Genomic DNA, 24,557 nt, shown 5'->3' with positions numbered 1-24,557 from the left:
GTTTCCATTTCTTGAGTTATATTGCCAGGAATCACGTTACGTTATCGAACTCGGGTTAGATACGTCGTAATATTTGCTCTGCGTTTATCACTTTGGTCGAGGAGCGCGTCGGCAGCGGAAATTTTCGATAATTTCAGGCGACTCGGTGTCGAGTCTAACACCTCCAGCCCGCAGGTTACGTCGTCGCGAGATAGCGAGCTAGCGCGATAAACGGAGGATTCCGTCAACTGGGACCGCAATTAACTGGGACCGCGGTCCCAGTCGCCGGATGCCTAAAAATTAAATAATTTTCTTCCGGCGACTGGGACCACTCATGGATTTTAGTACTGTACCAATTTTGGATTGAATAATATTTTCTTTTAAGTTATCTATGAGTGGTCCCAGTCGCCGGAAGAAAATTATTATTTTTTTATGGATCCGGCGACTGGGACCACTCATGGATTTTAGTACTGTACCAATTTTGGATTGAATAATATTTTCTTTTAAGTTATCTATGAGTGNGGGTCAGCTAGTCCTTTATAAATTTTAAATGGATAAGGCTAATTTGTAATGACAATGTAACACGTGTTTAATAAATATTTTGTATTTGTAAGAACTACAAGAAATGGCGAGAGATGTTGGAAGAAGATTTTGAACCAATTTTGGTGTAAACTAAAACTGCATCAATTTTGTAAATATTACAAAACCCATGCTAAAATCAGTAAAACTATCAGTCATAACTCTTCACTTGTAAATCAATTTCTGCGAAGTCATCATGATATAGCTGTAGCTGTAGATCCTGACTATACATACAAGATTTATCCAGCCGTAGACGTCATTCGGCTGAAACGAACGAACGAACGATACATACAAGAGTTGCTATGATGGTTAAAATGAGAGTTCGGATTAGTTCCGTTCAATAACATACGACAACTTTATGTTGAAAATTGATGTTCAAAACGTACACGATACTTACTGTAACATTTTCCAGGGCTATGAGAGGGGCGGATCACCACAGCCTCCCGCGCAGCCGCCGGGCGCCCCGAGCCCCGGGCCGGGGCAGAACGCCCCAATGTCCCCCACGCAGGACGCTCAGCACGCGCCGCACTTGCCACCCCATGGGGCGCAGCCTCCACCGCAGCATCAGGTAAGTTACGAACCAGCGGGGTTCCGAAAAACGTTATCCGAAAGCGAGAAGCCAGCATGAGAGATAGATAGATCCGAAACTACGTAAACCGCGTTTCGGAATAGCCCTAAACTAGGGGGCTTAGTATGAATTAACATCAAACGTATTCGACACGGTAATAATATCATACAGTATTGTAACTTCATATAAACCGATGAAACACGAGCTTTCCTTCGAATTTCAAATTTCGGGACGTGGGCGAGATGAAAAAATTAGGGGTGTCGCGAATGTGCCGAACGGACGTCGATGGCCTAGTGTTGAAATTGACTAAGGTGATTGAATTTTACTGACCGTCATTTACGGTCAAATTTGTCAAAAACTAGTCATTAACTGTCAGAAATGGTCATTTTCAGTCAGTTTGATTTAAAATGAAAATTCTATATTGTATAAAACCAGCTTTTGCCAACGATTTTGCCCGCCTGAAATTAAAGTAACAGGTCATTAAGTACTCATTATGATTAGTAGATTCAACATTATTTTAGTATATTTTTTTAAATTAAATCTACTAATCACAAAACAACACGCATTTTTATCCTATTCCATTCACAAAGTATTTTGTTTGTCTAAATAAAAAAAAAAAAATCACAAAACTAGACAGAAATTCTAAGTAATCAGATGTGTACTGTAGGTGAGCAGCCCTATCGCATGTTGTCATACCGTGACGTACCGCGGGGCTGTTGACATTTATTTCAAAAATATGGCCGAGTTGGAATACTGTATAGATAGTATTACCGTGTATTCGATATCGAGTCCGTCAAAAAATCTATGAAAATTTTAGTTCTTGAAAGTATCCGAAGTTTCGCAAACGGAGAAGCCAGCACGAGGGTCGGTGGCAGATAGATCAGAAACCACGTAAACCGCGTTTCGGAATAGCGCTGCTGGACTGAACGCCAGAAATGTGTTAGACCGAAGATACAGAACGCCACATAATTTTATTGGTTTCTCTCTACGCAACTCTTATTGGACATCTAAACCTGGGGGTAGACAAAGGCCAAGCCACTCGGAAAAAAGTGACGAAAGAAAGAAAGAAAGTGAAAAAAGTCAGTATCGTTCTTCCACGCTTATTCGATAAGCGTTAAGTTAAATCTACCACCCTATTCTCTTTCGCTTCAGCTCGAAAGAAAAAAACACAATTGATGTTTATTACTCCCAATACCTAGGCTCCGGAAAATAATGTTATTTCAAGAACCTTCGATACTCTCGAGACAAATATCCAATGAAAATAGTGGTACCTTTGAAACTCTACCGACGTTTCGTTGTAAACACGGAAAGTTATTGAAGTTAAAAATAACAACTTTTAGCTGTGTTTTGTTTGGAGAATTTCTTTTTTCGTTTTTGTTGGACTTACTAAAAAACCTTAAAATATTAAAAGATATTATATTGTAAATAAAAGATACTGAAATGAATTAAGAATGATTTCATTTGTATTGTGAGTTAACACTCAAGTATTTTCTCAACGTGCATTATTTATTTATTTATTTAAAACTTATATGCACATAGAACGGTGTACATAAGGCGGACTTAAGAGCCATTTTACATTTTTGTGCGAATTTCTAAGATTTTGGAAGCATGAATTACTATCTTATGCAACACCCAGAGATTATTTAATAACTGCGAAAGATAGGTCGATCCTTGTTGTTGACCATTAATGAAACGGATTTACTAAAACTCTTTTGCTTAATTCACAGTGCCCCATCTCCCACAACCATTTTACGAAAAAATTGCCGCAGACTCATTTTCAAAGTCCTGTATCTATTATTTATGCTCATATAATAAGCTTAAAAATATAAAGGAATCATCGGACATATATTCTTGTAGTTCATTAATGAAATAGATTCTTGAATTTCATTACCATTATTGAGTAAAATCTAAAAATAATTTGGCAAATTTGAAGATTAACGTCACATTTTGATCGTGGTTTTTGGTTTAAAAACACAGCAATAACTGCAATAAAAGTATCCCAAAATAAAGAATATTCATTGTAGAATTGATTTCTACAGTTATTGTTTAAATATTAGTAACCACTTTGTCAAAATATTGATGTGAATATCAGTATAAATTACAATGCGCAAGCCGACATCGATTAGTATGGCGCGAGCGCCCGTCAAGGCAGGACCTGTGTCATTTTTCCCGCCGTGACGTTTACGTGCGTTCGTGTCGTGAAGCGGTGATTTGTACGGCGACCAAATACATTTGATACTATGCCGAGAGGCTGTTTCGAGTCGGCCGGCCGAGCAGTTTTTTTTGTATGGAAAAAAACACTTAAAGTGGATTTTTTTTAAACTGAATAGAACTGAAGGGCTGGTACTCACATGAGCTATTGCACCATACACGGCGATCAAGATGACACACAATTCTTGTGCCGTTGGTTGCCGCTTTGCATGTAGCAAGCTTTGGAGATTTTGAATTTTCGGTAGGTGATCTTTCAAGCCTTTGATGTTATTTTATGAAGTTATTCACCGCTTTCAATACGAGAATAGTATGTAAATTAATACTCACATAACTAGGAATATACTAGGGGTATTTTTAAATAATTTTTATTTTGAAAATATACAAAAAAATAAAAGTTTAATCATTGAATGAAGTAACCAACCAGTTGGTAACTGACATTGTTATTAGTTACTAACCTGCTAATGACGTTTTAATGAAAATAATAGAAATCAATACTGATTAAATAAACAACTTAAAAAATCGAAAAAATCGGAAATAATTCCTACAAAAGATTTTATTGTTTTAATGGCTTCATTTGTTACACATTAAGACTATCCTAAGTTTTCGACTTCGACGGAGTTGTGCTTAAGTGGTGGGGGCCCCCGAAAGAGGCATTTTTCGGTTTTACGGTTATATCGCGTAAAGGACTTACCCTATCGAAAACTGGTCTGCATGACGGTTGAAGGGCATTTAATCTTGCATTGAATAAGACCAAATTCATATGTTTTGGACAAACCGTTCTCGTGCTTATCTTCGACAAAGTACAAAATATACGTATATTTATGATCCTCTCCACGTCCAATGGCTCAATAACCGCAGGATTCCAAGTTTTGAAAAGAACCGCCTCAACCAGTGTAACCTTGTCAAGGCTTACGAGCTGGATGCGCCTATCCTTGTTCGTCTCAGCCATTAGATACGTTGCCTAATCGATGCCTGGTAACACAGAGTCATTCAGGAGAGTGCAAGGAAGAGGTGCAGTAACCGCAGTTAAGGAACGGCTGGGACGAACAAGGATAGGTGCATCCAGCTCTTAAGCCTTGACAGGGTTAAACTAGTTGAGTCGGAGAGCCTGCGAGTGACGAGCCATTGGACGTAGAGAGGGTCATTAATTATACAGGGTGTTAGGTAAATGGGTATATGAGCCGACACCAGCCCATGTTAACATCCCAACTAATATTATAAATGCGAAAGTAACTCTGTCTGTCTGTCTGTCTGTCTGTCTGTCTGTTACGCTTTCCCGCTTAAACCTCGCAACCGATTTTGATGAAATTTGGCATAGAGATAGTTTGAGTTCCGGGAAAGAACATAGGATAGTTTTTATCCCGGTTTTTGAAACAGGGACGCGCGCGATAAAGTTTTTCTGTGACAGACAAAATTCCACGCGGGCGAAGCCGCGGGCGGAAAGCTAGTGGTCATATAAATGGTATGGTGAAGTCAGAAATGGCAATGCCAGATTTTGTATGGAAGGTGGCGTCTTTTTTTTTTCGCGCGGCCATCGACCAAACTTTGTTTTTTATTTACAAAATAGTGTAATAAACCAAACTTACTATGGCATGTGTACCTCTAAACTCAGTCTGAACTGAGTTACGAGTATTAGAAGTTTGATGATTTTCATACTAGATTTGCTTTTTGCGCGCAAGTTTTGTTAAAAATTGCAACAAAATATTGCGCTATTTTTTTATTGCACTGATTCTGCTCCATACTGATGTCTGGAGCCTTTAATGGATGGTATTGTGTTTGTTTACACATACAATGTCACTATTTTTTGTAATTTCTTACAAACCTTGCGCGCAAAAAGCAAATCTAGTGTGTGAAATCGTCAAACTTCTAATGCTCGTAACTCAGTTCAGATTGAGTTTAGAGGTATACATGTCATAGTAAGTTTGGTTTATTACACTATTTTGTAATCAAAAAACAAGGTTTGGTCGATGGCCGCGCGAAAAAAAAAAGACGCCAATTTCCGGCATTGTCTTTTGATATCATTATTTTAATTTTTTAAATGTTCATACAAAATGAAATTTATAAAATCAGATTTGTATGAAAATTAAAATAATTAAAATGATGATATCAATTTTCTGAATTCACCATATCATTTATATGCATGTATTAACATGGGCTAGTGTCGGCTCATATACCCATTTACCTAACACCCTGTATATACGTACATTTTGTACTTTTTCGAAGATAAGCACGAGAACGGTTTGTCCAAAACATATGAATTTGGTCTCATTCAATGCAGGATTAAATGCCCTTCAACTGTCATGAAGACCAGTTTTCGATAGGGTAAGTCCTTACCGCGATATAACCGTAAAACCAAAAAAACGACCCTTTCGGGGGCCCGCACCACTGCACAACTCCGTTGAAGTCGAAAACTTAGGATAGTTTTAATGTGTAACAAATGAAGCCATTAAAACAATAAAATCTTTTGTAGGAATTATTTCCGATTTTGGCCTATTAGGCAGTTCGATTTTTTAAGTTGTTTATTTAATCAGTATTGATTTCTATTATTTTCATTAAAACGTCATTAGCAGGTTAGTAACTAATAACAATGTTAGTTACCAACTGGTTGGTTACTTCATTCAATGATTAAACTTTTTTTTTTATATTTTCAAAATAAAAATTATTTAAAAATACCCCTAGTATATTCCTAGTTATGTGAGTATTAATTTACATACTATTTTCGTATTGAAAGCGGTGAATAACTTCATAAAATAACATCAAAGACTTGAAAGATCACCTACCGAAAATTNGGTCCCAGTCGCCGGATGCCTAAAAATTAAATAATTTTCTTCCGGCGACTGGGACCACTCATGGATTTTAGTACTGTACCAATTTTGGATTGAATAATATTTTCTTTTAAGTTATCTATGAGTGGTCCCAGTCGCCGGAAGAAAATTATTATTTTTTTATGGATCCGGCGACTGGGACCGCGGTCCTAGTTAATTGCGGTCCCAGTTGACGGAAGCCTCGATAAACGAGGATTCCGTCAACTGGGACCGCAATTAACTGGGACCGCGGTCCCAGTCGCCGGATGCCTAAAAATTAAATAATTTTCTTCCGGCGACTGGGACCACTCATGGATTTTAGTACTGTACCAATTTTGGATTGAATAATATTTTCTTTTAAGTTATCTATGAGTGGTCCCAGTCGCCGGATGCCTAAAAATTAAATAATTTTCTTCCGGCGACTGGGACCACTCATGGATTTTAGTACTGTACCAATTTTGGATTGAATAATATTTTCTTTTAAGTTATCTATGAGTGGTCCCAGTCGCCGGAAGAAAATTATTATTTTTTTATGGATCCGGCGACTGGGACCGCGGTCCTAGTTAATTGCGGTCCCAGTTGACGGAAGCCTCGATAAACGCACGGCCCGGCTACCGCCTCCAATGAACTGGACTGTATTATCAACAATCGCCGACTAATATAGATACTCATTTCATGCTTGCTTGAATGGTAATTTACAATTTCATAGACTTGATAAGATTTAAATGACGACTTTTCATTAATTCCTAGTTGTACCGTAAATGAATGGGTTCTAAGATTTGGCTGTCTGAATATATTTATCTAACTGTTAGACAAATGGATGACTTGCAGTCGTGGGCAAGTTAGAATTAGTAAGCGATTTCTAGCGATTAAAATAGATTAAACTGGTTTTAAGTATGTAGTTTCGAAAACGAAACTAATTAACATTTTAACACACTTTATGCAAAAAATGCATGTGCTGAAAAGTTGTTTACCGTTCTTATTAAGTGTTCCACAAACAAACAGTAGTTCTGGATATAATCAGTGTTAAGCACAGATAGAAATCAGGAGCTTTAACGAAATTGAAGGCACTCTATATGGAAAGTATAGTAATTCACGGAACTCGTCGGATGGAACTTTGGCTATGAACTTTACTGTTATAGTCCACATTAAACTGCTGCTGAATGTACGAAACCCTCTTTGTTAGCAATTTTTAAAAATTACCTTCGCCAACCGTAACTATTTCAATAAACCGTCTATGGTCATACCCGCCCTAATGGCCAGCTTTTGCTTTCGTTATGTCTGTTTTCCTGTTTCAGTATTTTTCCTCCTTTCCTCTTACGCTTTATTATAATCATCGTCTGAATGAATATGGGCCTGACTTATATTGAGTTTCATTCATTCCTGGTTTGGTCATCCTGAAAATGTAGAGCTTGCTCAAGCTTTATTATATTTTTTGTTCTTTTACTTTTGATTAATAATTGAATGATGTATGTTTCAGTGGTTTCAGTTCCAATAGATAAATTACTATGGAAGTATCCAATCACGCATGTTGCATGTTGTGCATACATTTTCTCAGAAATATGAATGCCTAGCGAGGCATGATGTGAGTCTTTCTATGATAATTTTATTCGAAATCTAAGCGGGCGGCGTCGGGGCAAAGGCTAGTGACGAATAAAAATGCAAATATGTGTATGTGAAGCATAAAATGAGAATATGATTGTGTTATGTAGCAATTCCCCGCGTGGTGTGCGTGACTCGCTAAGCAATGTCGTGGATGATCGGTTCGTCATAGTGCACCGTCGGAATTCATCGCGGAGCGTGAGCGGCGTTTTGGCTCCGGCCGGCTTCTCGCGCCATTTGCATATTTCTATATCCCGGCTCTCTAGTTGTATGGCTCGCACGTGGCCGGCCTAGCGGCTGATCTGCGATATAATGGAGATGTAGCACATGTTGCCATAACATTTGCATGCCGCCGCGCCTCTTACAAACAACTTGCGCCCTACATGTTGTTTGCTTTGTAAACTTTGTATTATTTTAATATAACGGTCCCCAATTTTATTTTGGTGCAATGAAATAGCACCCAATCTGAGCCGTTCAAATAATATTATCTGAATATCAGTAATTTTAATTCATTGCCTATAAATTCAAATTGAGCCCTATCAGGTATTTCTCATTCTTGCATCAATTTGCTTTCTTTCATAATTAATGTTTTCCATTCAGACAGCACATAAACATCCGCTTGTCCCATGTCGATTCAAGTCGTTGAATGGAACGAGCTTGATATGTGATAAATATAGCGTTTCACGGCTTCCAATACTCAGAAACACGTTTTCTTCTTAAGGAGCGCGGGGTGCAAAAATTAAACGTCAGTCAGCTATCACGTAGCCGACGGAGCAGAACGCCTCAACCCTCCGGGAGCGTCTTCCGTCGATTTTACAGGGCTCTCGAACGAACGCCAAAGCTCTGCTCGGCTACAATTTATGCTAACGCAAACCCGCTTCGCCGTCCGCCTAGATGTAAAAGCTTCCTTTAGCTTCATTCCACCTCTAGCGCCGAGCCACTCTAAAAGGAATTCTTGTTTCCAATCAAAGTGAAGAACGTAATTAAAAATTCAAATCTATCTTTTAATTGAATTGAAAACGTTTAAAGCGTAAAACTAGATTCAAATCATCGACATACAACTAGTTACTTTACTACTCTACACGCACTCGGAACCTATTAAAAATAGCCGTATAAACTGTCGCAACTTCTCTAATGAAGTAACCGCACAAGTTGGAGATTATCCTCATATCGATGGAGCGTACCGGTCTCGACATAAATCTAAACTCGGTTCAGAAGTTACAATACTCGGAGTACGCGACGCGCGGTTAATTCTCCATGATGTCAGTAGAGAATTTTGAGTCACAAGGACCATTCCAGCATCGTGATCGCTCGAGAGTCGTACGCTCGAAATGAAACGTCGTATCTTATTTTATGATTAGCGGCTCGAAAGCGCTTTGTAATTTTGTTAGTTCCGCCTTTCTGGTGCTGGGGGCGAGCTCAGCGAGTGGAGATCGATGCGAGCATTGCGCCCGAGTGCGAAAGAGAGGCAGACAGTCGATGCTTGCCTCGTCCCTGTCGCACGAACCGCCTACTAGGCAGCCATGTTGCGCTCGACCTGCGCTCGCCCGACCGCCATTGTAGCATTCGTAGCTAGTGATGTCCTCGCTTCTCTCTCGATATTGATATTGCGCTCGTTCATCATGCCACGATATGGACGTGGCCGTGATTTGTTGTACTACTTTAAATCCATTTCAATTTGATAAACATTTCATGCACCGGTACGCTTTGATATTTATAGATATTGAGATGCAACAATTCTATATTTAGATGACGTACGATGTCAAAACACATTGTATAGCAAAATACAGTCAAATTGAATGTTGTTCCACTGTGCATAGGAAAGTTCGCTATATCGATAAAAAGTTGTCGATAAGAAAAGGCATGCAGTGGAGTCGAAGCCGCGGCTTTGGAATTAAAATGTCAGACGTGCGGCAGCGCGGGCTCGCGTGGGGGCTCGCAGGGGCCGCGGGGCGGAGCGGGCGGCCGCCGTTATTAATAACCATAAGCCGGCAGACGCACGAACGTCCAGAGGGGCCACGCCAGCCGAGCGGTAATGAGGAATCACTAATTATGTTTTACTGGACTGTACCGCACTGCGATGTTAATGCTTTATTGCAATATTCTTCCATAAATGTCTCTCATTTATTCCAGCGAAATATCAGATAACGTTTCAATCGGAGCGCTATTGATGGCCATTCGCTATTGGAATATTACTCTGTCACTCGCCTAGCAATCACATGTCGTATAGTTCGTTTGTATTGCGTTCTGAGGCAGAATGGCAAGATATAATGTAGCGCTGGCGGGCACGCTCCGTTTAATATTCCCCCGCTGTAGGCGCGCCGGTTGCGCCCGACAGCTCTACCCGTTCGCTAGCCCACTGTTCGGCTCCGCCAGTAAAAAGCCCGTATATTTTATTGTCAGGGAAATATATTTGTCAAAGGCTTTGCGATTAATCGCTTGACTTTGCCGAAATGGACTTCGAGATTTTTGTTGGATTAATTTTGTTGCGAGATATTAATAACACTATCTTTAGGTTACTGTATAATCATGACATTCATGATATTAGAATACGTAATCTGAGGGTCATACAAGTTCCCCACTTAGTAAGTTGATAACCAGTCTCCCCAACCGGTTCCGTTTGAAACTTTGTTTTCAATTATCTCCTCGGCCAATCGTGTCTAAATTAAACGTTGTCATCGCATTCGCGTAAACTCATTCTCGGAAATGTCGCCGCTCCACACCGAAGTTACTTTGCGCCGGGTCCTTGTTTTTCGCTGCACATAAAGAGCAAGTTATCGTTGGCAGCACTTTGCTCTCATAATAACAAACTGCAAAATGCTCCGGATTCTCCGAACTTTACTGTGGTAGCGCCCGCTCTCGGCTGGAAACCTCTAAAGCGCTGACTGTGAGGCGTACATTCTCTCCTGCGGCGAAGTCACGGTGCAGGGCTGTCGGGAATTGCGGAGTTGGATAAATTATGCCGCTCGTTCCCTTTTGCAATCTCAGCGAAATAATGCAATTGAATTGTCGAGAGCATGACAACCTTTGTGTTGTATTGTTACTCTTCATTAAATAATTTCTGCTCTATTGCGTGTACCGTAAAGCTTTGCGCAGCCCTACTCGGAATAAACGTCAAAACATTACCGGTGCGATGCCGTGATTTAGTGCGGGCGAGTTGTTGTTTGCGGATAGTCTGACTAGATTTCTTTGAGGGCGTTTTGCTTGTCATTCATAACGAAAACAGTGGCAAATTTACGTCCCTCCCTATTGAATTTTAAGTGATATTAGCGTGTTATTGTTGTCAAGTCTTCAATTACGCTAAAAGATTAATGCACAATAAATGCAACTTGCTTTGTTGTAAACATTAATGTGCTAATTATCCCCAATAGACCAATCGTCGCACTTGTAAACAAGTAGAACGTTTGTCGCATTTAATAAACCCAAATCCCATTTTTAATTATTACTCCGTGCCGGTTAACTGTTTGGATTACTTTGAGTGGGTGGACAAAGTTTATAAAGTCTGGCCAGCGGCTTACTGTGATGCATGAAACTAACTTTGGGCTTAAGCTCGTGAACTTTTTGTCATTGTCGCTTGCACCAAATTGCAATTTAATTTCGGTGTCCAGCGCGTTCAGTTTTTTGTTTAAACTAATGTTTGGCTAATGATAGCGCCCAGCGGCTATATGTGCGGCATATTTAGTAAATACAGTCCGTGATTACGTGAGTCCCGAGGTAAGTTAGGTTAGCGCCAGTCGTGACACCAGTAAATTAAAACTGGCGTTTGCAAATACGGCCTGCCCGGGAACACTATGCCATTTTCAGGAAATGAAATTCCAACTCTGACTTAGCCGTAACTAGGTTTAGTGTTGCTAATGCTGTACAGACATGTAGAGAATGCATTTTAAACCAACTAAATTAGTAAAAAAGCCTTTTTTTTATTCTGTTACTCAAGTTCTGAGGGAGAAAGCTGGAACAACACGGTAAAAAATATAAATATCCTTTATCATTTTTTACACTGCTAAATGTTAGATGGAATAAATAAACAAGTAGGTATTTTACTTTCTGCTATAAATTAAAAACAAAAATCCTTTACTAGTTCATTAATAAAACGTGAGGTTTTCGAGAAAGAAAAAGAAAACCCCCTTCAACCTACATAAAACTGTTGTACAATCATGTCGTCCCAGTTTTATTCCGCCGCCAGCGCTGGAGTACTTTACAACACACTTTCCTAAAAAAGCTTATTAAAAGAACATCGTACTCTTGTACAAACATTTTCTCCCGCTCCGAACGATCTGAATGTTTTTTAGTAGAGCCAGTATGGAATAGTTGCCGCGGCCGGCGTCGTTTTCAATTAGCCGGCGTCGACGGAGTTGCTGGCGCGCTCATCATCTGATTCGACGTCACGATCCAACTTATTGCCTTTTTTATCACATTCTATCTGAATAATGTCTAACCCCATTCCTTCAGTATAAACTTCTTCAACTTTTGTATAAAAACGATTGCGACTCGTTGCGATTGTTAGACATATCAACAGCCTCTTTTGACATCATTTATCGTATTAAAAATCTTTTAAAAAAGAAAGTTAAAACCAAATCATTGTGTAGTTTTAGATAAACTTTTTATGCCTTTACTGAAATTACGTTCAATGTTATTGAATTCACGACTTCCAAAAAAATCAATAGAACTCTTCCATCCATTATTGTCGCTGTTACCTACTATTAAATCGAATCACATAATGTAGGTTACCAGGCAAACAAATCGAGTTGTTTTGCTATTCAACTGAAGTATAATTTTATTGTTTCTAGGGTTATCCACCGCCGCCAAGGCCACCGCAACCGTCCACACCAAATGCTCATGATCCTGACTCGGTAAGTGACTGTGTTTATCATAATGGAATCAATTGAAAATATCTCGTACGAAACCTATTTATTGGGATTTATCTCTTGGCTATTTATTTGACTCGAGTAGAATCTCGAAATTTTGACCTGTCAGATTTCGTTCCTATATTATCGTAGAATCAGGCCGGGGAAAACTTTTATAAAAATATTATGCTACTAAAATCAATCCGCGAGCCCACATCGACTGTGACTCAGCTCAGAGCCGCATTAAAACTCTATTATCAGTCGGTAAACACGCGCACCGAGCATTAGTACCTTTGTCCAATGTGAGCCTCATAATAATGATCGCTCCAAGAATAACTGGGATATAATCCAAGCTCAAACTTCACACAAACGAAGGATTACGTGCCATTAGTTAAACTTAGACTCCGGCATTCTCTAAATTAGACAGCTGAACGACTGAACAATGGTGTACAAAAAATGGAATGACACAATATTATGGTCTTCTTTTTGTCTTCAAATAGCCCCGAGCCATATTGTGCTTTACAGGCCGATGCTGAAATGGTTATAGTATCGGAAAATGTGTATCGATTTATCTATTTTTGCCTAGCAATGGCAAAATGACTTAGCGCGCCTCGGCCCCGCTGGCTCGCTGTGCGCTAATGGTTGAATAATGTAGGCAGCCAGTCACGTAAACAGCAAAGTACAAAACGCTGTTTGTAATGAGAGCGCAGTTTCTGTTTATATCTTGTCACGTCGCGTATGACTGCGGGATGATTTATAATGGCGGTCGTTTTCGCGCATATTCGGGTACGGCTAAAATATGAAATGTGACATTGCTTGAAAGGGACTAGCCTACTGATATTTTACTTTAAACAGGTGCACAAACTAAATATCTTGGGTCACTATACCCATGCCTAAAGGAATTTTTCAGGTTTCCACTTTCAAATAGGCCGCACGCATTGATAAAACACAAATTGAATACATTTTCTTCATGACATTTCATTGGCAGTAGCAGGTAGTTTCCCTTTTTTTAAAACGATCTTTGCTTTTTATCATTTGTATGTGTTTCTTTTTTTTACTTTTGCGAAATATATCCATCCCCTGCATTGTTTGAAATCTACAGTTAATCCTCGTTTAATTGGTCCGATTAATTTTATCTGACTATTGAAACGCCAGCCATACAGCAACTAATTATCGTCTCTACATTGCGCAAATGTGGGGGTTGTTCGCATTGCTTAACGATTTACATTCATAATGTAAAATGTTATGTAAAGCGCACATAAATATAAATAACTAGCTGACCCGGCGAACTTTGTTCCGCCTTAATGGCAATAAATAAGCAGACTTTTTTTTGTTTCGAACGGGATAAAAAGTATCCTATGTCCTTCTCCTGGCTCTACACTACCTCCCTGACAATTTTCAGCTAAATCGGTTCAGCCGTTCTCGAGTTATAAGCGAAGTAACTAACACGACTTTCTTTTATATATATAGATTATATATAGATTAACCATATATAGCAGAAGAAGTCTCACCAAAACGTTAATGCAGTGCCTAATGGTATTATTATGCACGTTTGAGCCGAGATTTGATGTTTTACCTAACGATTTTATAATAACTCTGGCCACGCTGACTGAATAACACCTCGTTATTTTCGTATCTGAGTGTCTAATTTTATTTCCCGTAATGATGTACAAACTGATTAATGGGATCACATTTTGACGCGAAATCTGCGTGTTAATTATTGGACCCGCCCCCGCGGGTTATCGAGTTATTGAATGAGCAAGACTGATGTGTTGTGTGGCGTCGTTTAAGATAGCGTGTTGTTTTCTGCAAACATTATTTCATTTTATGAAATACCTACACAGATATTAGACAAACAGAATTAAAGCGTTAATTAAAAACGATAAAGTATAAACACAATTTTATTTACATTCACATTTCCATGTAAAAATTATCGTAGTTTATCTTGAAACGATAAAGGTTTGTTTAGATGAGCTGCTTTTGATTTATAATTCGACTACATCGCTGAGAGTAGACCAAAGTGCTCTGTGAGGAACTAAATATTTGTTGAAAGGATAATCTGGAAAGTACACCGACCCGAGCGACCCCTTTCATGTGACTGTTTTAGCATTTTACAACTATTTTAATATTAACTCGGACACTTAACTATATTTATACAAATACAACTCGGGATCTACCTATTTATATCGCAACATTTTACTTGCTCTACTTTTTACAGTGATATGACCGATTTCATTTTTTTACTGTTTTTCATTGAATTCGAAAGTGTTTGTAAAATAATATCTATAAGACCATTGACATTATTTACGATATTTGCAATTCAGAGAACGACAAAACGCTTTATGAACGATTGTTCAATGCTCCGATAAAACCAACCTTTGCGCAATGTACGTAATGTTACGGGTAGATTGGATACACCCAGCCGTGGGCGCACCCCAGCGCGAATAAATACGATCCTGCCGATAGAAAACTGTTAGCGACGGGCTTATAAAGCCTAAGAACTGATAGGGTTGAGGCACATCGTGCGTTTACACTGGTTTGATGTTACGATCAATTTATTAGGATGATATTCAGCTTCTTCGGTGTTGCCATGTTCATACAGCGAGCTCAAGGGCATGGTGTGGTTTCATGGACAGTTTTCAATGCTTGTTTTTCTTTATACGTACAATTGAACTTTTCTTTTGGTAGGCTGCCGGTCCTCGCGTGGCTCTCCGGTTCAGCATTAAATCGTTTCGTTCGTCTTAATCTATTTTCAAGTAATAAGAATTACGACTCTATGATGAAGGGCAATAAAAAAACCATGCAGGTAAAGCTGAATCGAAAACTACAATGTGATAATAAACAATAAATCTCGAGGACGTTGAACGAGACCAGTTTCCCATTTCAAAAAAGCATTGCGCTTGCAAAATTTACAACCCTAGTGCGTGTACGGTTCGAGCAGGGTTGTTTGATGTTGATTGATACCGTTAGGCGGGNGGACAGTTCGTCTAAGATATAAGCAATAGAATTTGACTCCAAAAAGGCCTGCCACAGGCTCGAAACTGACGGCAGGTCACCGATAAGCACCCTTTCAATTATGACTAATGGTAATGATGACTAATGCCCACCCCCAGACGCAAGTGCGGAAATACACGTTCGAAAACTTCAAATACAGTTCATTTTCACGATAGTATTTTTTTTGTTATTATCATTGATAATTATCCTTTCGAACCCTGTTTGACGGGTAGTTTTGTTAAGCTGCTGATGACAGTTGAAGTCTTATTTGATTTTTAGTGGCACTAAACCTTATTTTGTCGTTTTTATTAAAAACAAGATACATAGTTTATCTATGAGTATATCATAACAATCACTAAAGTATAAACTATACACATATTCCTTATTCACTGACAAAATTCAAGGACGAAACTTCTCCAATCTCCATTGTTTTGATATAAAACCGATAAAAGAAAGTGCACTAAAAGCTGCTACTTATTTATTAGGACTACATTTGTAATTAATATAACATAATTGATAGTTATTTTCGGAGTCGGCGCCAGCTGCCATAAATGCCATGGTTAAGAAACTTATTTCGCGCCGTTTATTTTAACCCCGGTACAAGTTTCCGGTAGTGTTAACTTTTTTTAAAACAAATCTAAAAGTATAACAACTAACTAAATTATTAAAGTTAAAAATGTACAAACAGGTTGTCCCTGAAAGTGTGGATCAAACAAAAAGGATTGATTCTACGGCTCAAATGCAACTTTTCCCAAGAGAACGAAGTTAATATTAAAAAACCTTTTTGTACAAATTTTTAGTAATCAGCCAATTAGTACGGGGACTTGTTGTATTTGCATAGAAAAATAATTGATCCTTTATGATTGACTAGCTTTTGCCCGCGGCTGCACCTTTGTGAAATTTAGTTTTTCATATATCGTCAAAAATTATAGCCTATTATGTTATTCTGGGTAATCTGGGTTTTAATCAATAACAGTGTAAAATGCGTTCAGTATTTTTTGCGTGAAAGAGTAACAAACATGCAGACATCCATACAAATTTTCGCATCCTAATAATATTTGGATTGATTGGCCGAAAGTTTGGATATCTGGATGTTTGTTACTCTTTCACGCAAAAACTACTGAACGGATTTTGTTAAAACTTTACAGTATTATTGTTTATAACCCAGATTAACATATCGGCTATAATTTATGACGATATGTGACTAATACATTTCAATAAATAAATAAGAAGTGTCTAAAAAGCGCCATCTATCGTCATTGTTTAAAATCCACAGCGCTGGACAAATCACTGTTTTTGACGTTCGTAAATGTTTATGCGGGGGACTTAGATTAATAAAGCCTAGATGGATAGTCTTCTTTCATACAAACGCTTCGTCAAGAGTGAGGCAAAAATCTTATGTCATTAGTGTCAATTTTGTTGGGGAGTGTAGACAGTGAAGGCGATTTTCCCGAAAGTAGGGAAATTTTTAATACGTTTTTAATTATTTTATAATTAACAAAAACAAAACGCATTATGTACTTACTTATTTATTGAATTCAAAGTACCTACCTAATAACAATAAGATAAATCGACTTAAAAGGAAGTGTATTTGTACGGCAAACAGTTGGGAAATAAATTTTCTTGTTACTGGTATCATTCCCGTATTTAATTTTTGAAAGCCAAATTCAAGCAAAATACGCGTCGAATTGTAGTACTTACTTATGAAATGTAACACTGGTCACTTTCTTTCGTTTTTCGGATGTATTTTAGACACCCTTTCACAGCACAAACCGTTTTAATTAATTAAAATTCGTCCGACGTGTTACCAATTTTTCACTTTGACAGTTCATGTGACGTTTACGGGTGAGCCGTGCCGGCTCCCTAAAAACTGCCTCACCTTTCGTGCACTGACTATCTATCTAGGTTTTATTAATCTAAGGCGGGGGAAGCCGTGAAACGCCATCTATCAACATGATATCTAACGGCCGTAAAACGAGGTCCACGTAAAACGAGGTTCATTTAAAAGTTATCTTGGTAATCCTGGGATTCAAAAATCAGCCCTTAGTATGTTATAATCAGATCTACCTACTTACTTTTTTATTAATAATTTTATATGTTTGCGGATAAAAAAAGTTTAGCCCAATCAATTCTGCTAGCCATCAATAGCAAAAAAAAACATAGGTGGTTAAGTATATTTTAATCGTTTCTACAGAAATTGACATTCGGTTTAGAATTAGATAAGTACCTAACGGTCAGAGAAGAGATTAAAATACGTTTAAAACATGCTGATTTATACAGAGTAGTAGTTCTTTTGTGCGCGCGCACAGCTTGCCCTTATTACATAAACATCAATTCAAACTGTTGTGTGTCAAACTACTGCGCAGCATTCAGTCGCAACGCAAATCATGTAAACGGAGTACCTAGGTACACTACCTAACAGTTCATTAAAAAAATCATACTTCGGTTTTCCTGTAACACGTATGTATGCCAGATGATATAGAACCCAGTTTCGGAAACTTTCTTCTATGTATTTTGTAATTGCTGTCATTAATATTCTTTATAATAAAATCGTTCAATCGACATAATTAGCAGTAGCTACAACAGTGAATGGTAACGGGAAGCTATCATTCTAGGTCTGGACTCTCCACGTCTCGTTCTGAAATCTGATAAGCAAAAGGTGTATGTTATTATGATAATAAAAAATTGTGTAATTTATTTAATATTATTAATAACAGAATTAATAACCGATGGAGAAAATGGTTATTTGACAGCTTAGAGCGAGCTAACTTTACACCACAAAATAAACAACACACACACACACACACACACACACGCACGCACACACACACACACACACACGAAGTAAACGGATTATCTTTTTTTTCCTTGATAACATTATTCTTGTATAGCTTGGATAGTAGGAACGGGTATAGATAAATATTATGTACGCTTCTCGCATAATGCATAAAGATTAGTACAAGGACAAACATTGGGAAGGAACTGGTACCTATAATACAGGCTCGGCCTAGTTTAGGTACGTACTAGTACATTGTGTACCACTTAATGTCACCTATAAAAAAAAGTCCCTAGTTTTAGTGGTCAATGCTGGCCGTCGGCACCGACACATGCCATTATGACCCGTTCTGCACTACTATTAACGCTCGTTTTTCTATGACGCCCGACCGCTGCTCCGTTGAATGAACGTACGAGTGATATTGTCTGTGTTGACGGTAGTCAGCAAAAATGTTCACCGGTTGTTTTTTGTTTCTGTATTAGTTAAGGTATACAAGTGTAAATGTTAATGTATTTTTTAAATTCAATAAATTATTTGTATTTGAATTGGGAAGCTTCCAATTTTTTTAATAATACATGAAAATATAAGTAAAACTAATAATAATTGTGAAAGAATCATGAAAATATCCTTTCAAATAAAGAGGTTACAGTGCTCTAAAGTTGCGTATAACAAATATTCCGCGCCATTTGATCGTTGTAGTCACGGCAGTCATTCGGAGTAGGTACAAAAAATAAATCACCCCTGGTAAAGTGCTGTTGACAGTTTTTTTTTAAATCTAGTTATTTTTAATATTTCAGCCAGGGTCATTCAAGATTCTTTCTCAGTAAAATGATGTAACTTTTTTTAAAAATATCCCAGACCTCGCCATAATACAAAAAGAAGAAGAAGATGACAGTCATAATATAGTGTCATTCTTTTTCGACAACGCGTCAGGGATGGTAAGCATTGCTTTTGAAACGGGTGGCGTGACGTCTTGGCACCCTATGTTTGAGTTCCACGCGAAAATAAATGTAGGTAATTTAAATAATTAATTTCTCATCCACTTATAGGTGGTTTCAAAAAAAAAAACTTCACCGTCTTTTTAGTTTTGGTCTATAGATATTTTAATCCCATTCAGAGAAATACACTCGCGAGCAAAAGTATGGAATCACTTACATGAAGTTGCTTCCACGCGATCTTGTGTACTAACGAATTTGTTAGTAACAAAAAAAGTGACACCATTTTAAAGATTAAACTTTTAACTTTAAATTGATACCAAATTCATTCAAATCACACCAGTACTTAAAAAGATATCCCGGCTGATGTGAAGAAGTAAGGAAAAATACATGTAACAACTGTTTGATACGTCGCGAGTTGCGGCCTATTTACCCCCTATAAAAGCACGTGTTTTCGGATTTTTGCTTTCACACGTTGATCCATACACATCTCCGCTTCTTTCGACACTTTACCTGAGATTCTACACCTTCAGAAGCAGCACAAATCGTTGCACTATTGCAAGAGGGGCTCAGCCAGCGGACTGTCGCACGTCAGCACCACATAAGCCTGGGTTTCGAAAGTTTTAAGACGCTTTATCCCGAGACCAAGTTCTGAACAGCGCCGGTGCACATCGCAGAGGGATGACCGTTTTTTCACGTTAACCTCTCTATGAAATCGTCATTTGATTGGTATCGACGTCCAGCAAGAGTTTAGAATTGTACATAGGATAGCTGTTAGCGAGTGGACAGTTCGTCTAAGATATACAATAGAATTTGACTTCAAAAAGGCCTGCCACAGGCTCGAAACTGACGGCAGGTCACCGACTACCACGCTTTCAATTTCAACATCAGGAAACTTCTCCATTGGAAATGTTACCTAGTCATAATTTTATTATGATTTTTGCAAGACAGCATTCTTGCTCCAACTTAAACAAACCCCGGAAGATTGCCACTAAGGCCTAAGAAAAAAATATTTTCACCAGTTTTCAACCGTATCTTCATATCAAAATCAAAATTATCTTTATTTGTATAGACTATGTAATTAAATTAGTACTTACAAATTGTCAAATGCTCTTAAGGAGCCTATACATGTCTCATTCTTTTTTTGCCTTACCAGCGCTTCATTAGGCGGGNAAACTGATTTTTTTGGACGAAAACTAGTGAAATCGCCTCTTTTGCATAAAATATTTTTTATAAAAAAACCCGTGGTATTTACTTATTGTCATATAATACTAACGTAAAGTAGACTGTATAAGGACTAAAATGACATATGATACATATCAGTAAGGGTATTTTAAGATATTCATTTCGCATCACAAAGTTGGCAACTCCGATAATTGGACGAAAACTAGCGCACTTACCCTATAATATCGCCCAGGTAGTCGCGTCATTGGTTACCTACATTAGTGTCGAGTGAACTCGTTCGACACCTACTGACATAAATTTATCAGCCAGCAATTGAGAGACAAACAAGGCAGACATACCTACGTAGTAGTTAGTAGGCCATTAGTAAAAGGCTAACTTAGTTGATAAATGTTCGAATGCTTATTTTTTTTTCTCTAACTACTGACAAATTAATGTTTTAAAAATAAGTTGTCCCCTTAGATTAATAAAAATTAATCTAAGGTTGTCCCAAAAAATTTTGACCAAACGCTTGGCAACACTAGTGTTAGTGTAAACAATGGAATTAGAGAAACATCTTATCAGTAAGTAAATTAAATTAATTAGGTAAAAATTATTAAATCTTATTGACATGGCAACAAACCGGTATTGAAAAATCAGTCCGACCTTTTATGTTAAACCAATGTCACAGTCAGACGAAATGCACACGATTGAATATGACGTGTTTTATTATTCTACGTTTGCAGTTCTAATAAAAGAAAGGTCAAACACTCGTGTGCAATGTGACCTTGCCCCGCTATTAGTATAAAATTGTGTAAAAATAATTACTGCAATTGCAACTTGCCAATTCGATAATATCGTGTTTGTTTTGCAATTAACTGTCTGGTCACGAATAATTACAGCAGAGATAAACGAAAGGTGAATTGCTTATCGATACAAACACGAATGCACATAGAATCGAGTGTTTACATAATCTGTGCAAATTAATGCAGTTTGTTATCTGTGCAGAGATAAAAAAGTTAAAAACAGCGCGCTTACCTGTGATTCTCTTTTGCGTTTTGCTGTTTTCTGGACTTGAAACTTTGACTTCTTGCTTGGGCGCAGCCGGCTGGGGAGTGCTGATGCTGGTGATGGTGATCGGAGCTCGTCGCAGGGCTGCTGGGATGGCAGACGCTGCCACTAAACTCCACTCGAACCGCTGGTCTCCTGGCAATGGCTTTTCCTGAGCAAAGTCGAAGCCCCATTTCTGACTGTCCAATTCCAATTGCCTTGCGAGTTCTCGCTCGGCGAACCTTCTGTTCTCTTCCCTGTCTGTGCAACCAAAGAGGTTCCTCCTGACTCCATCGAGGGTGGTTACTCCTCGCACGCGCATGGACCTCGTGTCCAGCAAGGTTGTGGTCTGCAGGGGTGCTCTCACACTCAACGTCGACATCTTCAAAGTCCAATACCACTTGCAAACACAGCGACGCACTTCACAGATAGCATCCGAGACGCTCTCTTCACCTAGCAAACAAGGTCAAAATTCAGTTTAGTTATGTGAGAGAACGCGTTAAGTTTAGTGAATGGATAACTGTTTGGTTCATCACGCACTAATAGGAATACGAAATATTGTTGGTTTAGTGAGCGTAAACAAGACGAATGACGCGGCGAGACGAAATTAAACGTCACGCGTCCGACTGACGCGAGCTCTAATCGGCGACTGAAGCGCTGCGCGGAGAATGCGCGTGGGGCTGTTGCGCAACTACGGAGTGAAGTTTCCTCTGCTCCCCGCGGCGTGGCGCTACGGTTGCCTGCGCTCGAGTTTCGTGCGCTATCCGTAGGGTTCGCGCTCCGCTGCAATTTAGGCGGGTCGCTCACTGGTAAGTCGAGGCGGCGTCGCGGCGGTGGCGGCGCGGAGTCGCGGCACGGTCGAGGATTGTATCTGCCTAGAGTCGAGGCGCAGGCGACTATGCTTCCTTCACATTTTAATAAAATTCATTCGCCATGTCGTCGTCTGAAGACGAAGACGTACTCGCACTCATACAAGTCCTTAATTTAAATAGAAGACGATTTTGGGTTCACCCGTATTTGAGACAGTGTGACAGAAGGGGTTCATACAGAGCTACACGTGACTTAAGGAGGTATCCCGACAGGTTCAAAAAGTTTTATGGAATGTCACCAGAAACATTCAATTTGCTGTTGGAAAAAACAAAACATAGTTTACAGAAGAAGGATACTCACTGGCGGAAATCAATTTGTCCAGAAGAAAGGTTATTGATTACTCTAAGGTAAGTTTTTCATTTTTTTATTATTTAGGCCCGTCCACACAGACGCTGCTTGCGGTAGTGGCTTGTTTTGTAGTATGGTAGTCTAGGATTTACGAACCTATGCAAATCCACCCGGATCGACTTCCATTATACCGCTATCGCAGGATGCGTCTGTGTAAGCCCGGCTTTATTATTATTGGCGGCGCGTTCGGTTGTGCAGTAACACACAGCGCTAAACGCCTTGCGGTTGACATAATTATACAGTTTAATTACTTAAACAGTAATGCTTTTTTGTACGCCGCTCCGTTCAAAATACTGTTATACTGTTTGTTCGCTTAGCGCTGCGTTTACCGCATATCGATANGCGACCCGCCTTATATCCATGGCTTGAAGAGACAAAAGAAGAAGAAGACTTCTATGTCATTGTCGTCTCAAAATCAAATTAGGCAATTTCAGACAGAGAAAAAAACGATTAATGTTACTGCTGGTATCTAATATTATTATTTGTAACATTCCGGCATAGTCACCTGGTATGTATTCCTAAAACGCTGTTGCTCGATTTATTTTTCAATTATAACAAGCTCGCAGATAAAAAGACGAGTGTTGATTCATTTCAACGTTAAAGTTTCTTGAGATTGGAATATTGTATCCAAGTATAAAAAAGGCATGTAATACACTGCATATGTGTAATGCGGCGAGTGAGTGCAGATGTTAATGCAGGGTCTGCACCTGCCGGCGACAGGTGGGATGTTGTTGTGCGTCTGCGCACGTGCCGCCGCCACCACTATTCAGATTATTATTTTTGCTTTTAAAACCCAGGTTTTATATACCTACCTAACCCATGATGTTTTGTAATGTAGGTAAATTAAGTGAAATACATTTAATGGATTGCTAAATATTCGATGAATCACGCTCATAATGTTTTTTTCTAACATAATATGTAATATTATTTTAGTTCTAACCAGTTATTTAACGGCTGCACAAACTGCACATACATACAATTAGTTAAGTTTGTGCTGATAAAAATACCCACCGGACGGGCAAATTTGCATCTAAAGGCGTATTTGGGACAAAGGGCTAAGCTCCCTCAGGGGGAGCTTCAAAACCGTTTAACAAGATTCAAATGAACAGGTTACACCCAGCAAACAGGACAATGTGTTTAAGAAAAAAAAGAATACGAGATCAAGTCCACTAAACAAGTTCCAAGGTCAGCTGCACGAGAAAAGCTTAGAATTGATTGATAATAAAAATATCAAACGTGTTCCTTCTAAAGAAAAAAACTAAAGTATCGTTTTTGTCACCTTGTTTGTTAGATAAAAATATGCAAGTTTGACTGGTTTCAGACATGATCTTCATAATATATTTATTCCAAGGTACAAGCCGCACAGAAACTAGCCCTAAATGCAAAAGATTGTTCGGTGAAGGGATTTAGATTACCTAGTACATATAGCTTAAAGATGGCGTGGTTAAAGATGAAGTCTGCACTCATAGTAGACGGTCTGCGCATAGGTGGAACATAATTATCGGGAAAGGCCTAGCTACACCGGCTCCCATTTATGCTCAGCGAGACGTAGATGGTGGATTTTTAGTGGGTAAGCCCACCCTTCTGGAGGGGAGAGCCCCACATAACCCGCTCACCTATTGCCCGGTGAAGCTGAAAAAGCCGCTCACAGCTATCAGCAAGGTCCATCCGAAAAAAAAAAGTAGCGGGTATTTAACTCGATGCATGCATATTTATTACGAAAAAAAAAAGGTTAGTGTTTGGCGGAAGGTTAGAAAAACTTCGTGGGTGCATAGATAAGGTCATTTTAAGAATACAAGTTTCAAATTTTTTAACTAGATGCATGCATTTTTATTA

The 24,557-nt window shown here is 38.7% G+C and overlaps 2 protein-coding genes across 2 annotated transcripts in view; one reads left to right on the top strand and one right to left on the bottom strand.

Moving 5' to 3' along the window:
- The window catches only part of osa (trithorax group protein osa), a 49,356-nt gene extending 36,690 nt beyond the window's left edge, over positions 1-12,666 (top strand). Inside the window, exons 3-4 of the mRNA XM_028300690.1 lie at positions 971-1,126; positions 12,531-12,666. Coding sequence (XP_028156491.1) covers positions 971-1,126; positions 12,531-12,629 — 255 coding nt within the window. The 3' untranslated portion in view covers positions 12,630-12,666. The remainder of the gene's footprint in view (positions 1-970; positions 1,127-12,530) is intronic.
- A 7,195-nt stretch (positions 12,667-19,861) lies between these two features.
- On the bottom strand, positions 19,862-22,177 carry LOC114350085 (cyclin-dependent kinase inhibitor 1B). The gene is made up of 2 exons (XM_028300730.1): positions 21,492-22,177; positions 19,862-19,899 (listed from the first exon to the last, which is right to left on the bottom strand). Exons 1-2 carry the CDS (start codon positions 21,883-21,885, stop codon positions 19,862-19,864), a joined length of 432 nt encoding a protein of 143 aa, XP_028156531.1. The 5' UTR covers positions 21,886-22,177.
- Between the last annotated feature and the right edge of the window lie 2,380 nt (positions 22,178-24,557).

The sequence above is a fragment of the Ostrinia furnacalis genome, unplaced genomic scaffold (genome assembly GCF_004193835.3).
Source record: "Ostrinia furnacalis isolate ACB-3 unplaced genomic scaffold, ASM419383v2 OfSCF0780, whole genome shotgun sequence".
Lineage (NCBI taxonomy): Eukaryota > Metazoa > Arthropoda > Insecta > Lepidoptera > Crambidae > Ostrinia > Ostrinia furnacalis.
Note: the sequence above shows the minus strand (reverse complement) of the source record. Positions and strands in the feature narration are given on the sequence as shown.